The sequence below is a fragment of the Phoenix dactylifera genome, chromosome 4 (assembly GCF_051530095.1).
Source record: "Phoenix dactylifera cultivar Ajwa chromosome 4, Ajwa_hap1_PhDact_Kaust_v1.1, whole genome shotgun sequence".
NCBI classification, from domain to species: Eukaryota; Viridiplantae; Streptophyta; class Magnoliopsida; order Arecales; family Arecaceae; genus Phoenix; species Phoenix dactylifera.
In genome coordinates this window covers 52,404,635-52,419,738 of record NC_143193.1, presented here as the reverse complement: position 1 = coordinate 52,419,738, position 15,104 = coordinate 52,404,635, and the positions used below count along the sequence as shown (strand labels likewise).

General features: G+C 41.3%; 1 protein-coding gene across 3 annotated transcripts; it reads left to right on the top strand.

Moving 5' to 3' along the window:
* The first annotated feature begins 5,081 nt into the window (after nt 1-5,081).
* Nucleotides 5,082-9,066, top strand: LOC103701221 (Transcription elongation factor (TFIIS) family protein). 3 transcript variants are annotated; one of them, XM_008783210.6, is made up of 10 exons: nt 5,085-5,308; nt 5,685-6,130; nt 6,235-6,303; nt 6,401-6,483; nt 6,581-6,654; nt 6,752-6,813; nt 6,900-6,933; nt 7,016-7,143; nt 7,226-7,319; nt 7,413-7,686. In XM_008783210.6, the coding sequence occupies exons 2-10, from the start codon at nt 5,717-5,719 to the stop codon at nt 7,517-7,519; spliced, it is 1,065 nt and encodes a 354-aa protein (XP_008781432.5). In that variant the 5' UTR covers nt 5,085-5,308; nt 5,685-5,716; the 3' UTR covers nt 7,520-7,686. The 3 variants fall into 3 exon arrangements, with proteins under 3 accessions (XP_088576658.2, XP_008781432.5, XP_008781433.4); XM_008783211.6 differs by having other exon boundaries at nt 5,085-5,467; XM_088720532.2 differs by lacking the exon at nt 7,413-7,686 and adding an exon at nt 8,683-9,066 and having other exon boundaries at nt 5,082-6,130.
* Nucleotides 9,067-15,104: the final 6,038 nt, after the last annotated feature.

The following is a 15,104-nucleotide window of genomic DNA, read 5'->3' as shown; positions in this document are numbered from 1 at the left end:
TGATAATTTTTTGTTTGAATTTTTTTGTGTAAGATATTTGGATGAGATTGTGTCATTTTAAAATGCGCATATTGCTACCTTGACATACATGCAACTAATAGGGAATATAAAAACTTGAAGTTGATTAGCGAATATAAAACCTTGAAGTTGGCTCGCTGAGTCCAACTAAAGTGAATGGAAGTTAGTGCATTCAAATTGAGTGGGCTAACTTTCTTTAGTATAACATGACCACTTTATATACACAATATCGGCATGTTAGCATTAAGCTACATCAGCTTGTTCCCAACACATGTGCTCTAATCTTATTTTTTTTAAAAAAACGTGCTGTAAGATTAGAGCCTAAATGCACTAGTGGCGTCTTGGATTGAGTGTTTAACCAAGAAAAATTGTTTATAATGAAGAATAGAACCAAGTGAGCTTACTCTCAACTAGCTAGTGATAGTTATATGCATAAATATCAATAACCCTGAAAAAACCTTGCATTATTAGTTTTTAGACAAACATTTTCTTTCTTAAGATAACTGGATCTAAACAGTGATTGTGTGCAGAGAAATAACAACGATAGGTTACATGTAAGAATGGATAAATAGATGAACATATCTGTAATAGCCCAGTTCCTTTGGGCTCGTGGGCCGGCCCTGAGTTGCCAGGCCCAGACTCGACCCGTGCTCGGCACGTAGGCGATCGGGGAAGAAGACCCCGGCTTCCTCTCCGATTCCGGCAAAAACGGTGACATCCCAAGGGCAGTCCGAGTTCGAATCGAACTCAAGGACATTCCCTATTTAACCCTCCTCCTCCCCCTTTGATTTTATCCACCCAACTCACCGAGGATCGCCGCGATTCAAGCTTTTCTTCTTCGAGCCTCCTCCCCGATTCGTCGCCGAAAAGGGCCGCCGGAACCTCGCCGGACCGAGGTGAGAGCTATTCCACTTCTTCTCTTTCTTTTCTCGGTTTTAGATCTTCTGCCATGTTGAACTAAGCCGGCAAATCACCGGGCCTTCATCCAGAAACAGTGTACTCTGCCCTGGGCCCTTTTCTTCCTTGTTCATCGTCGTCGGCCGCCGGAAAATGGCCGAGCCTTGCCGCCCCTAAGGACCCTGAGATCATGTCGTGGTGGGTTAGGGAAATAGCCATGGGTGGTTCTTCTGTTTTGATTTTTCCTTGCCCTGTTCGGTGTTCTTTGCCGTGATTCCGCCGCCACCGGTTGCCGGTTTGGCCGGGGCAGTGGCCGCCGTCGAGTTTTCGCTCACAGGTCCCCCCTCATAGTTTTCTCTCTCTTGTCTCACACGGTTAGCATTGTCACTCTCTGTGGGGGCGTTTGATAACCCCAACAGGATCACCGTAGATCTAAGATCCCAATAATCCAAACGCTAGGATAATTTGATCTCCGATAATCTAAGATCAATGTATTTGGTAGGTTATGATCCAGTGATTAAAAATTTTCGGATATCCATTAGTAACTTGTTTAGTATGGTATAGAGATCCAATATCACTGACTATATAATACCACAGATACCCTTGATATATTTTAAATGGATTTTTTTATATATTTTTAATTCTCATGAATTAAAAATTTAAGTCAATATACTAATTCCTATAATAGCTCTATAATTTTGTCACATATTCTACTTTTAGTAGCCCTTATTATATATTTATTAATCATATAAAAGATATTATAATAAAATATTAATATATTTATCAATATATTAATTATTATTATATTCTATAAAAATATATTTATTACTTCTATAAATTATTAATATTATAAAAATATTTTATTTTTTATTATAGAATTAATATTTTTATTTATACTTATAATAGATTTTTTTAATACTAATAATTATCTTGATTAAAAAATAAGGTAAATAGGAGTAATATAGTAATATATTAAATATTTTCATTATATAAATATAAAAGATAATAATATATTTCTACTAGAATTTAAAATTATTCTTCAATAATAATAGGATAATAATATGATTAGTAATATATTATAATATAATATATATCATTAATATAATATATAATATCAACATTATATATATATATATATATATATATATATATATATATATATATAACATTGACATAATATATTGATGGTATATTGATATATCAATTTTTTTACTAACTTGAGGGGTATTTTTGTCTTTAATTTTCAACCCAGGATCACGGCCCTGGGGTGATCTTGAATTTCCGACCTCAAAGATGCATATCCCATCACCGAGTAGGGGGTGATTTGAGGAATGGAGGTGATTTAAGATCACCGCTATGTAGGATCACCGTAGTGCAACCAAACGCGGTGATCTCTCACCTCCATCCACTTTACTCTTGATTTTAGGACGATCACCCCATACCAAACGCCCCCTATAGGATTATTAGACCTAGTAAGAGCGTCTCTCAATGACTTTTGATCGATTTTGGATCCATTTGAATTTCATCATCATCAATCTTTATTGAACTATCTCTATTATAGCCTAACTTTTGAGTTAATTTGTTAGACTAACTAGATCTGATCAATTCGAGAACCCAAACATTGCTACTTGGTTGTCCCTAGTAGACGGTCCTAGTCTAGTATTGCTGCGACCACCCATCGTGCTAGCTTTACCTTAACCATTGCCGAGTATTGTTGGACTCTATCATTATGAATCTCTATTGTGTATATGAACCATGGCCTAATTCTTGTTTTATGATTTGACTGGTTGGATTTGTCAGAGTAGACCGACCCGGATCGTCGGACGCTGCTACCTAGCCGACCCTGACCGTCCTGAACCTGACTGTACTTGTCAACCATTATTGGATCCATAATTGATAACCCCTGATCTATTCTCTTGATTTAATATATGTTTCTTGATCAAATAGATTGAGTTACAGTGTACTGACTTATTCAAGCAATTGGGTGCTGTCATCTAGCTGGCCTTGTATATCTTTTTATACGAATCTATTTTGATGGTCGGTCCATGTTTTGTATGGGGCTACAGTCATCCAAACAAAAAGAAACCCAACGAGATCTTATACTCTTATTTTCACTCTTCTTATTGATACTTTCTCTCTCTAGCTTGATTCGAAGAGATCATTGGTTAAGAGGGTGTTGGATAATTCTATGTTGCTATGTGATGCTAGACCCTTTAGTGGATCAGTAGAGGGTCCTGGATTGTCAGATATCTCTAGTAATTTTTGTTGTTGACTTGGTTCTGTAGGAAAACATTCTGGTCGATAAGAGGACATTGAGCAGGTTCTGTGCACCTTGGTTCGTAGATCACAGAGTGGGGAGGTGATCAGTCTGTCTGAATCGTCAGTAAAGAGGTAAGAATCTTTGTACACCGACCTGCATGATGTAGATATTTTTGTACCTATATATATATATATATATATATATATATATATATGATATGCTAATGATCTAAATAAATAAAAAGTAAGAATAGTTTTATGATAATTTTTGTATCAAATTATATTTTGATCATGTATACTTATGATGGATAGTACGACAGATTTGCATAATCTGTACTCTAGCCTATACATATCCAATTTACTCTATGGCTTCAATCAATGGTTGTCATAATATCATAATGGCACCATGATAATTTTGGCAAATTTACAAAATGTATTAAATATAAGTAATTATACGACCATATTACATTCCAAGAATAATTCAAAAATAGATTAAAAAACTACATCCACTCATCGTGCGGATTATATGCTAATTTCTCCTATTCCAAAGATGCCAACCGTTTAACATATAATACTTTGAAGCCATTCATGCTTTTTTTCCCCTAAATGATGGGTTGGAAATACCTGAATGGGTTGTGATGGGTGGCAAAATGGATCGTCCTACTCCAGCGTGGAGCCACCCAATTTCTATCGAGCAGACCTCAGAGCCGAGCAGGCCAGACCTCGGTCTCGCCAAGAGCCAGGCCGACCTCAATTACTGCCGATGGCCTAGCTGACCTCAGCCAGAAGCTAGGCCGACCTCGAACCACGCTGAAGGCCAAGCTGACCTCGGCCAGAGGCCAGGCCGACCTCGGACCCCGCCGAAGGCCGAGCTGACCTTAGCCCTGTCAACCTTGATCCCGTCGAGGTCAGCCTCAGTCCACATCATGCTATGTGGCGGACCCAGAACTCCCTCAGCAGATCTTCTTGGATCACAGTGTTAAAGGCTGGTCATTATGACGGCCGCCTCGGGGGGCGGGGCATTAATGACCGCCCCCTCGCATACCACCAAGTAACGCCTCGAGGGGGAGTGCGCACACAACGCATTAAAGAGCCCTCCAACTACTTCTATTTAAAATGATGTGGCGGATCCTTAGAACAAATCCGGAAAGATATCTTCCGAATTCTCCGTCCGCAGGATTGATCTCCGCGATGTACGCCACCTCCAACTGATGGCCAGCTGATCACGAATTGACCGAGATTTCAAATAACGGCCGAGACCCCCACTCTATAAAGGGGTAGGGAAAGGCCTCCGATAAGCCATTATAAGCTATTACAAGCATTCTTAACTCATAAGATGCTATCTAAAACACTCAGAAAACTCTCCAAAAGTATGGCTAACTTAGCCATCGGAGGGCCTTCGTCGGAATCTCCGGCCAAAGCTTTGTGTAGGTACTCCGGAGCATAGGAGGTGGTCCTCTTTCTCCGTCCCGGCGGGCGTCTTCTCGGCTTCTTCCGGTGTGGTCATCCTCGGGCCAAATTCAACCACAACAGGTTGTTAAGCAACTCATAAGAGTATGATCAAATAAGCTACGCTGCTTATATCTGAAGCATAATCAACACAAGCGAAAGTCCGATCCTGACGACAGATGGCAACTCAAGGATTTATTTGACACCAGTGGCCGTAACATCCTTGATCAACGGCTCCAAACGAGAGCCAGCCACTTGGCTTCGCATCACCATCCTCATCCTGTTACAAGAGTCCAGAATCCAGACAGGCCAATAGCAACCTTGAAAAGCCCACAGATTCGAGGCCGCCAGTTTCCCACGGATCGGGATGGCAATGCCGCAAATGCTGGGCCGCAGCAAAGGCCCAAAATGGGTCCAAATAAAAGCAAACCCCAAGGAAAAAAAGGAAAATAATCATGGGAATATGCTCCTCGAACGAACGGAGAATGGGAAGAAATTAATCGCGAGGGGGGTGGGGGGCGGGGAGCGTGCGCTAAATTCCCCCCTTCCTTCCTCTCCTTGACTCCCTCCTCTCACCGCTTCTCTCCGTCTCGTTTTCTGTTCCGTTTCCTGGAAGGGGAAGGGAGCGAGCCAAGACCCCTTCTGTCGTCTCTTGGGGCGGAGAGAGCCCCAAAAGAAGAGAGAGGTCAGCCGCCCCCCGTCTTGTAGGAAAAACCACCAAATAGTAATAAAACCCCCCACCGAAAAACGTTGAGAAAGTTTTGTACAGTCTTATATAATTCTATATTCTTCTCACCATTGGCTGCTTCCTCCCCCTATCTATCCCTCCTCCCCCCGGGAAAAAGTAAGAAAAAATCTGAAAAGTGGCCTTTTCGATCTGGAATTCGGGTGTTTATCGAAGGATTTTGTCAGTTTTTTTCGATTTTGCGTGAAAGATCTGTTTTTTTGGTCGTTTTCGGTCGAGTCCAGATCGAATGGGACGAGGATGCCCAATCGATGGATTTTGTGGATTTTGAATGGTAGATAGGATGGGAGTAATGAAAGCGTGTTAGGGATTTCAGGTCCGGCGAGGAAGGGAGGAGGGGCGAGGGCGATGGATGCGGAAGATTTGAGAAGAGTGATGAGGAGCATGGGCGTAGATCTGTGGACGCTGATCGAGACCGCGCTCGACGTCGCCGCCACGGACTATGGCAAGGAGCTCCGGGCGCGGCGAGACGGAATCGTCGAGCGGCTTTACGCGGCGGGGCTGGTGGCGGCGGATGGGTGCCGGAACTGCGCTCCCGGCGCCGCGGCGGAGCGGTTGGCGGCCGTCGGCCTGCCGACGGGGGAAGTGGAGGGGAAGGGGAGTAGTAGCCCCGCGGCCGGGAAGGGGGCGACGGCGGCGTCGCCTCTGTCGATGAACGGAGATGAGAAAGGAGAAGAGCGAGAAGGAGAAGACGATGACCATCCGATCGACGACAAGACCAAAATCTTGGCCATTAAAGAGTTCCTGGAAGACCCCGATCAGGTCCATTTCCTTCCTTCCTTCTCTGCATTTTTTTTTTCTTTTTATTTCCTTTAATAATAAAAAAGGTTATTTTGTGGAATGAATTTTTGTGTTGGTTCGCACAGACGGAGGATTCTTTGGTAAGCCTGCTGCAAAATCTTGCAGACATGGAGATTACATTCCAGAATCTCAAGGTAAATTAAAATTCTATTTTTTCTTTTTAAAAATTCTTGTTTTATGTCTCATTTTTTAATAAAAATTTAGTTTTTATTTCTTCTTTTCTGGATTCAGGAAACAGATATAGGAAGGCATGTAAACGGCTTTCGCAAGCATCCGTCGCCAGAAGTACGGCAATTGGTTAAGCTGCTCGTGAGGTGACGACGACGACGATAGTTTTTTTTTACTTATCTTTTTGTTCCTCAAAAGTTTAGAAGAAAAGCATCTGATCCTCTTCTCCATTTCGGTCCCCAGGAGGTGGAAGCATATCGTGGACGAGTGGGTGAAATCGAGTTCCGCCGGCGACACTGCATCTCCTGCGAATATCAGTAGGTCACCAAACTCGATCCTAAAAAGATGTACAGAAAAAAAAACGAACTTTTTATCATCCAACTTTATCTAATTTCCTATGCAAACGGATTGCAGCTGACGGAGATTCGCCGCAGCAAATCCCTGTGAAAAACAGCAACCAAAATGGGCACCACCAGGTACTCAATTCTGAAATAAAATTTCTAAGTCTGAATTAAATCTATTTCATTGGCATCTAAATTCTCTGTTTTTTTTACCATTTCAGGCTTCAGAATTCGGTTACTCACCATATCCTCCAAGTAAGTGATGGTGTTTTTTTTTATTGGTATTATTTTTTAATTGATATATGATGTATGAAAACGAAGCGTTGGGTTGAAGCAGAAGGTTACGTGAGCTCTGAGAGAAATGGCGGGGAATCAGTGGAGCCGAAACCAAAGGCCGCCCCGCGAAAGGAAGTTCCAGCTAAGCCAAACCGCTACTCCCCGCCTTCGGCAGCCTCTCCTCCAGCTGTAAAGAAATCAATTCTTTTCCTCGAGAACCCAACGAAAAAAATTAATTGAAGTCCTCTAATTGTTATTTTATAATTCGCAGAACGCCAACGAGCAAAGGCACAGCCTGCTCGATCCCGAGAGACTCGCTTCCGCGAGAAGACGGCTCCATGAGAACTACCAAGAAGCCCAAAACGGTATTTAATTAATTTACATCTTCATTGACATAATTTTATTGTGTTTAATTACGTACTAATGTTTATTTTATTATTTTAAATTGGGGGGAAAAGCAAAAAAGCAGCGGACCATTCAGGTGATGGATATCCATGAGATCCCGAAACCAAAAAATTCCTTCGTGCGGAACAAAGGCAGCGGCTTCCAGGCGAAGCACTGGTGAAGTCCGGTGACCGGCCGGTGCCTGTAATACCTTGGTTATGATGCTTTGCCGATGATGGATTTTTTTTGGATTGGGGGGATTACGAGTTCTCTTTGTCTAATTACTTAAACTAACTGAAGATTTTGGAGAGAGATGGGAGAATAATAAAAGGAGTATTTATTAGAAAATTAACGGGGTTTTTTTTTTTTGACTGGCTGGTGCGGATGCAACGTGGGCGATGACAGGGTATCCAGGTGTCCTTCCTCAGCCTTTTTTTGTCGTCGCAGGGGAGGGGGGGAATCCCCTGATGACTGGTGGAGCCTGAGAATTAGTGGCTTCTTGTTGGCTACAAAGGTGAAAACCAGTGGCCTTTAATCCGCGGAAAGAAGGGTTCCAAAGGATGGGAATTGGGAATTGGATCGCTGGATTTGTTGGTGTGAGTTGTCAGCATGACAACCATGGGAAGAAGGACGCATCTACCAGGCAATGACAGGAACGTCATGCGAATTAGTGGTTTTAACCGTAAGATTTTTCTGGAGATCAGCGATATTTTTTTGTAGGACCATAGACAGCTAAAAGGAAGTCGAAAGGAAGACTTTCTGAGCAATTTGGCTAGGTTGTCATTCGCCACTATTGCGCGAGTGTGGTTGGTGGCTAACGCATTTCCCCCACCGCATAATAAGGCACTAGTAAAGGAATAGAGGGCTGCGCCCTGCGCCTGAGAACTGAGCGAGGGCATCTCGTCTTAAGTTCAGGTGCTTCTCTTGGGTCACGACAAACTTTGGTGTTTGCAGTTTCTCGACCATGGAACAAAAGTCTGTCATCTCTCACTCTAAATCGGACATAAGAGTTTTTTTTTTTTGGTACAACAGGTGTTTCATACAATACATGCATGGTGCAGCCAACAAAACTAGAAAAAAAAAAGTGACGAAAAGAATAAGATATATCCACTTAGTTTACCTAAAAAAACTTTTCAGAATAATACGCCGCACTAGTAATGTTCACCCAATCAGCTATAATGTTCACCTAGTCAGCTGTACTGTTCGTTTTTTGGTAAACCACATCTTCTCGCAAATCTCTAAATGTCACAAAGTAATAATTGTCTGCTTAGTATGTTGGGTAATTGAGATAGCGATTTAAATGCGTACACATAATCTCTTATTTGTGCATGGTTATGTACACAGGTCACATCGTTACAGCTTAATCCCTTGAAACACAATCCATCCATGATCCGTCTCAAGTGTATTATGTCTTGGCGTTGCTTTTCCTTGTCCCAGAAGCCATGCGCGATGGATGGTTCCCCAAAAAAAAGCACTATTGAAAGCATGGGAGTCGTAGGGTCGAACAACACAAGAGAATAGTTGGACCCCCAAGCATGTGGCCTCGGAGAATGACCTGCCACGGACCAAAGAATTATTGCAACACAGAGGAGCAGTCACGTGAGCAGCATGGGCATAACCGACGATCAAACTTTTCTAGTTATGATTGGTGTCTCTACTCTCTGCCCCCGGAATTCTGCGAGCCACCCATCTCCGCCTCCGGGGACAAACCAGGAAGAACAAAAGGGAGACCAAAACAAGGGATGAGTCGTTTGGCATTATAATTAGGTATTAAATTACTATTGCGGTAGATGGGGGGTCGGCTTCGAAGCTGGAGCTTATCCCGCCGCATATTCCCGCTTTGACTCTCTTTCCATGAGACGGTACCCGAGCGCGCGGCGCAGCGTATTTTACCATGCACTTCATTAATTCATTCATCGAACCGTCGAGATCCTCTGATCAATGTGATCCTGTAGCTGTGATTCCGAGGGGCATAGGAATTATCCTCTTTCGCGTGGCCTTTTGGCGATTTGGCTGCTTGCTTTCTTCTGGTCTTGGTGGACGCATAAAGACAGGCTCGAGGACATCAGCGCGTGGCACGATGGAGAATATTTATGTTTCCTGCACGAGCCTAACAAAAAGGTTGCACTATTCCGTAAGACAGAGAGATAAGATGGCTTGCATTCCAATTTCTTTTTTTTTTTTTAAATGCTGATCTCACATTTGATCTTAAAGCAATTAAAGAATGAATGTTGCTCCGTCCATTGACCACATGTTGTACCAATAAAAAACTATCAATTTATCGGTATGATTTGTTATTTACGTAAAAAAAAGTTTTCTTCCATTGGCTTTTAGCTGCAAAAATCTTTATTTTATATATATATATATATCGTGTCTTAATGGTCAAGGTCTAAGATAAGTGATGACTTGCAGCAAGAAGAAAGTAGACGGGGCGCACTTTTGATGATATGTTGTCAATTTAACTACATGTGTAAAATGTTTAGAAGTTTAGTCCGGAAATACTTTTGTCTTCTCTTTCTTTGAAGGTGTATTGTGCAACTCGATATAATATGCATATGCTATATATTAAATTAGGAACATAATATGATGCTGCAACTTGGTTTGCATAATGGTGCCTTTCGTTTAGCCTCTCCAAGTGACCATTGGGTATATGATTATTAGATGCTTGCCATAAAATGAGTATATTACACAGCATTGAGATGTTTTGTACAAGGATATTGCAATTAGCTTGCTTTGAAAGTGAAGTTATGATATTGGAATATACCTTGTCAATGCTTCGAAACCAATATCGTGGAAGATTAGTTTCATTTGCTGATATTTTAAGTGTTTGGCTTCTTTCATTGATGCTAATGGGATATTAAGACTCAAGAGATTGATGAGAGACTCTTTATGTCCACAGTATACATTATAATGCAAGTACGGAAAAGAGAAACACAAAAAATAAAATATATTTTTTGTATTTACTAGGTAGTAAATTGTTATTAAATTTTATATTAGACGTTTATTTATGACATCATTATGATCTTCACTAATGCTTGTCTTAAATTCAGAAGCTGCCAAAGGATTTAGTATTTGTGTATGAAGATTCAACTTTTACCCCTGTGGTGTACACCAGTCATCTCCTTCTACTCAAGATAAAGCTTTATGAATCAATGTTATGAGACCTAACTACCCAAATAGTTTTTTAAGTGGAATCCCCCTTCACAATAGACGTGTAACCTACATTTTGATTAGAGTTGAAAAATTCATGGCCTCACCTGTACTACTTGTGGACCCGGCAAAAGCTACCAATAGAGGATCGACACATTAAATTAATTCTATTTGAAAACAGATACAAAATTTAATATTATGAACACTTACTAATCTTTCTGACAATCTAAGAAGGATTGCAGCCTAAATACTTTTTCGCTTGTACAGCTTCATCAGCCACCAGCCACCTTTTGGCCATCAAAAGTGAGCATGCAGTGTCACCTTCCAACTCAATCATTATTTTAGGCTCTAGTCACCTGGCATTCTATGTTGAACCTTGATGGTGATGACGATTTTATTTTTTAACCTTGGTAGAAAACATACACCATTATGTATCTAAACAGATATAAGTATGTATAAAACAAGATCAAATCATATACTCACAAAAGAATAAGTAATTGTATATCGAGAACAAAACATCAAGCAGAAGTCGGTCAAGTGGTAAAAGAAAAGGTGGTGTCAAACCAAGGACTGGAAACCGCGACCGCCCAGCCTTAAATTAAACTTCCTGCACGCGCTTTGGTTGGCACCCACCTTGAGGGGTCGGAGAGGGTGGCTGTTTACTGAAAGCAGCAAGCATTTTTTTAGAGTAATTCATCGTCAGAGTTGGAACGGTGCAGGTTCGGAATGGGGTTTCCTTCAGAAATACAAAACAGACCACCAACCATTCTACTTGATCATAGTCCGGTCCACAAAAAGGACCGGCTATCAACTCCCGATATTCCTTTTTCTGTGACCGTGGGGATGAAACCGAACGGTGCAGTCCATACCAATGACCTAATCTAAAAGCAGCAATCCTCGTACGCTGGCGACCCACGATGGGCTACTGCAGCTGCATGTTGTTTATTATGGGGATGATATCTATGTCCATCCATCACAAGTAAAGCTTCGAGCAGGTTGAAACAGATTGGCGCTCGATGAATAAACCAGAGACAGAGAAATTATCTTACATCATGTGCACCACATAGCATTGCACCATGCCAATCACCTGGTCTTATTCTTGCGGGCGTCATTCATGGTGTGTTTGTTTCGGATTGGAGTCCATAAGAACAAGATGAGATAATTGATATGGTCTACCGTAATGTGGTGCAGAATATAATTTCTTGTCGAAGCAGCCCACAAAGCCTATACACATAAAACCGTTTACAAAAGCTGCACAAATGTTCAAGGAGAAGTCTCTGAAGTCGAAACCAAACCATTTTGCCTGAAGCATCTCTCTTTCTTGATAAAGTGAACCGTATGATGGAAAATAAGTTCTCTATAATATCATCGCACATCATTTCTAGAAAAGATTAGGCTAATGCCTAGTTGTTTTCTGTTGTGAAGATAAGGGGTAATAAAGCTATAACTAAAGGAAAAAGAAAGACAGCAAAAAAAAGGGAAAAGGAATGCAGCAAGGAAAAGAGCAACAGATATCTATTTAAGCCGAGTACCAACCAGTTAAATTAAGCAAAGTCACCCATTTAATTGCAGAGGAGGCCTGATTAGTCCAGTCCTAGGCAGAAAATACCACGCACTAAAATTTCATAGCAGGTGTTTGCATTAGTAAGTTGGTAAGTATTAAATTCTATAAGCCGAGTCTCCCATGACACCTCTCTCTTTTGTCCCATTCATTGGTAAGGGTCTTGGGACAATCAAATGATAAGAATTAAGGACTCAATTCCCTGAAAACAATGACTATTATCACTTGATGTTTCATTAATTATGCGGTGGTCTATGGGATATTCCACAGCAGAGACGGAGGATGGCTAGAATCGTGTCGCAATGAAGGTATCGCCACTATGTATAAAAGTAGATAACCTTTTCTGTTAAAATAAGACATAACTACATAGCAAGGACCAATGATCAAGTAAAACTTTATAAATACTAATTTTAAAAGAGTACTCATGCCAACTATTGCAAATCCACTTGCTTTTCTTAAATTAAATCTCCTGCACTCGCTTTGGATTGGCCACTGAGGCGCCCACATTGATGTGTCTGAAGTGTGGCTATTTTTGGTTAGGGAAGGCAACGGGTTACATTGGAGTCAGAAAACTGCAGCAATCTATTCTATTAAATGACAACAAATTGCAAAATTTCCTGTCGTTTACATGACATATGATACAAACTTTTGATGACATAATTTTCATTTAATAGCATCATCAACATCTCCCGGAATTGCTCATCCAAAGGGCCTACAATCTATTGCTTTATCTTCTCTAATTATTAACAATTGTATAATTAGTCTGAAGCATTCATGGCGTTCTTGTTTCGTACATGCAGGTGCGAGCACAAAGAGACTTATATATCTGGCGAGATAAAATTTAAAATTATATTTAAAGACTATATATATATATAAAAAAGTGTAGTGTTCCATTGAAATACTGCAGCCTTTAATTAACTATAAAACGCCAATACTGGTGACAAGTGCATGCGGACAACTCGAGCGGACAAAGAGATATCAAGAGACCCGGAGATGATCTGATCCTCCGGGAAGTGACGGAGAACCTGGCCAAAAACTTCCTTCCGAGTGCCTAAAAGCGGTGGTCCCACTCATATTCCGGGCCCCGCCGGACGCCAGGACGCCGGACTTCGGCCAGGGTGGCTGCTCGCTCGGCCGGAATGTCAGGCTCGCCGGGGATGGGCCCCACCTCGTGTCCAATGGGACCGAGAGCCAAGCGACGGACAGGAGTGGCGCGTGGCAGGGATCGGGGCTGGGGCCTACCTGGCGGGTGGGTGCAGTCGGGTGGGCCCGACAGGGGGTTGTGGTGGTGCGGGGCGGTCACTACTTCAGGGATAATATTTTCTATAGGTTTGCTTATCCGAAGATTGCAGATGTCATTGACTATGATTGTAGGGCCTTTTTCCGTGGTGAGGTAGGGATTTTCGGGCATTAAATCCTTTTCGTTGGGAGTTCTCTTTAAAAGAATTTAAATTCGGTAGAGTCATATTTAGGGGCATGCATTTGATTGAATCCTACGATTTATTTTAGGAAAAAAATAGAAAAATATTCAGATCATTCAAGACTTGAAACTTGAAACAAGAATTTCTGGTCGCCGAGGGACAAGTCCCTATTCAATCATCTCAGTCAGAAATCTCAAAAAAAAGAAAAAGAAAAAAAAAAGAGAGGATGAGGAGGAGAATCACTCAGGTAGTGTAGAACTGTCCTAATGCTTTATCAAATGTCATGCTTTACGACCTCAATTTTAAAGGAACAATGATAAAGAATTAACTTGTTTGAATGATTTTTGTTTGAGGGAGATGTTGAGTCATGCTATCGACACTTTAGGTCCAAAAGTCTGAGCAATGAAAGCGGAATGATTATTTAATGGTCTTTAAATTTTTTTAATATCCCTACATGCAGGTTGATCCAGTCATAAGATGTTCTCCCATTTGGAAGCCCAGTTCTCTAATCACAACTAACCATGGATTACACAACGGTCATGATTAAATAGATCCATGATAATATAAAGCTTGCAAGAGGCCCATTCAATCACAACCATCACGTATTATGAGGATGGCCATGGGAGACCGGATCCTTCCGGTTCAACGGAGAGAATCCAAACTTTCTAGAAATACCTTTCTGTTGAAGTGGGTCATTTGTCGGCAGGGTGTAGGAGTACTCTTCGATTCCTGCAGCATGCCGGTGGTTTTTGTCGCACAGCATGCCGGTGTTCTTTTGCCAAAATAAAAGGAAAGCAATAGGAGAAAGGAACGTAAAAGCATCTTTTACGTGATGGAAAGTAAATTGTGAGGTCCTGGCAATTCCAATTGGTACACTGAAACCAGGCGGATGGGTGGATGCCATGCCATCTCTCATGATGCGTGTGGATGAGGTGGCAAAACACAGGTCGTAAGGTTTCTCTCGTCAAACTTCATGAAAAGCTCTGAGAAAATTCTCCTTTTCTAAGTCTTCTCTTTTTCTATACATATTCTTTTGAGTGCTTTTAGTTCGAGACAGAAATCGAAATGAGAATCAGAATGGATTAGAATAAAAATTGGAATGATCATACTTCATGACAAGTTTGGCTCGTGATTGAAATCAAAATTAAAATCGGAATAGGATTTGAATATTAAGGGAGAGTCCAAATTGGATTTTGACGGATATAAGGAATTCCTATCCCCTATAGAATGGAAATAAGAATGGAACTCTCCGAACCAAACACTTGAAATGAGAGTCACTCATTTTCATTCTCATTCTAGAACCTAACTCCCTCCACCCAAACATATCCTTTGATTACTAATAAAAATGGGTTGACCGTGTGCCTCCCTTATCAAAACAAGAAAATCGCACCTCAATAGTTCCAATTGGCATGCTCATTTCTAGACAATGATGTGTTCGTTAGAGTTTGGGTTATATCTTTCACGCAAAAGAGGTATTGATCTTCTTTTGCAACATAGACCGTTGGATGGTGCTCCACACAGCTCTCAAAGCGCTCCAAACTCATCAAGTCATCCACTTGCATAGATCTCGAAGTAACCATTCCACAATCCAATAGTGGATGCTATTAGTTAGCCCACTGCCTTTAGGTCCACTT

Excerpts from the sequence above, each read along its gene's own strand:
- LOC103701221 (XM_008783210.6), top strand. The coding sequence starts at position 5,717 with ATGGATGCGGAAGATTTGAGAAGAGTGATGAGGAGCATGGGCGTAGAT. Across the intron at positions 6,304-6,400 it reads TTACATTCCAGAATCTCAAG|GAAACAGATATAGGAAGGCA; the intron begins GTAAATTAAAAT and ends TTCTGGATTCAG. Across the intron at positions 6,934-7,015 it reads TTACTCACCATATCCTCCAA|AAGGTTACGTGAGCTCTGAG; the intron begins GTAAGTGATGGT and ends GGGTTGAAGCAG.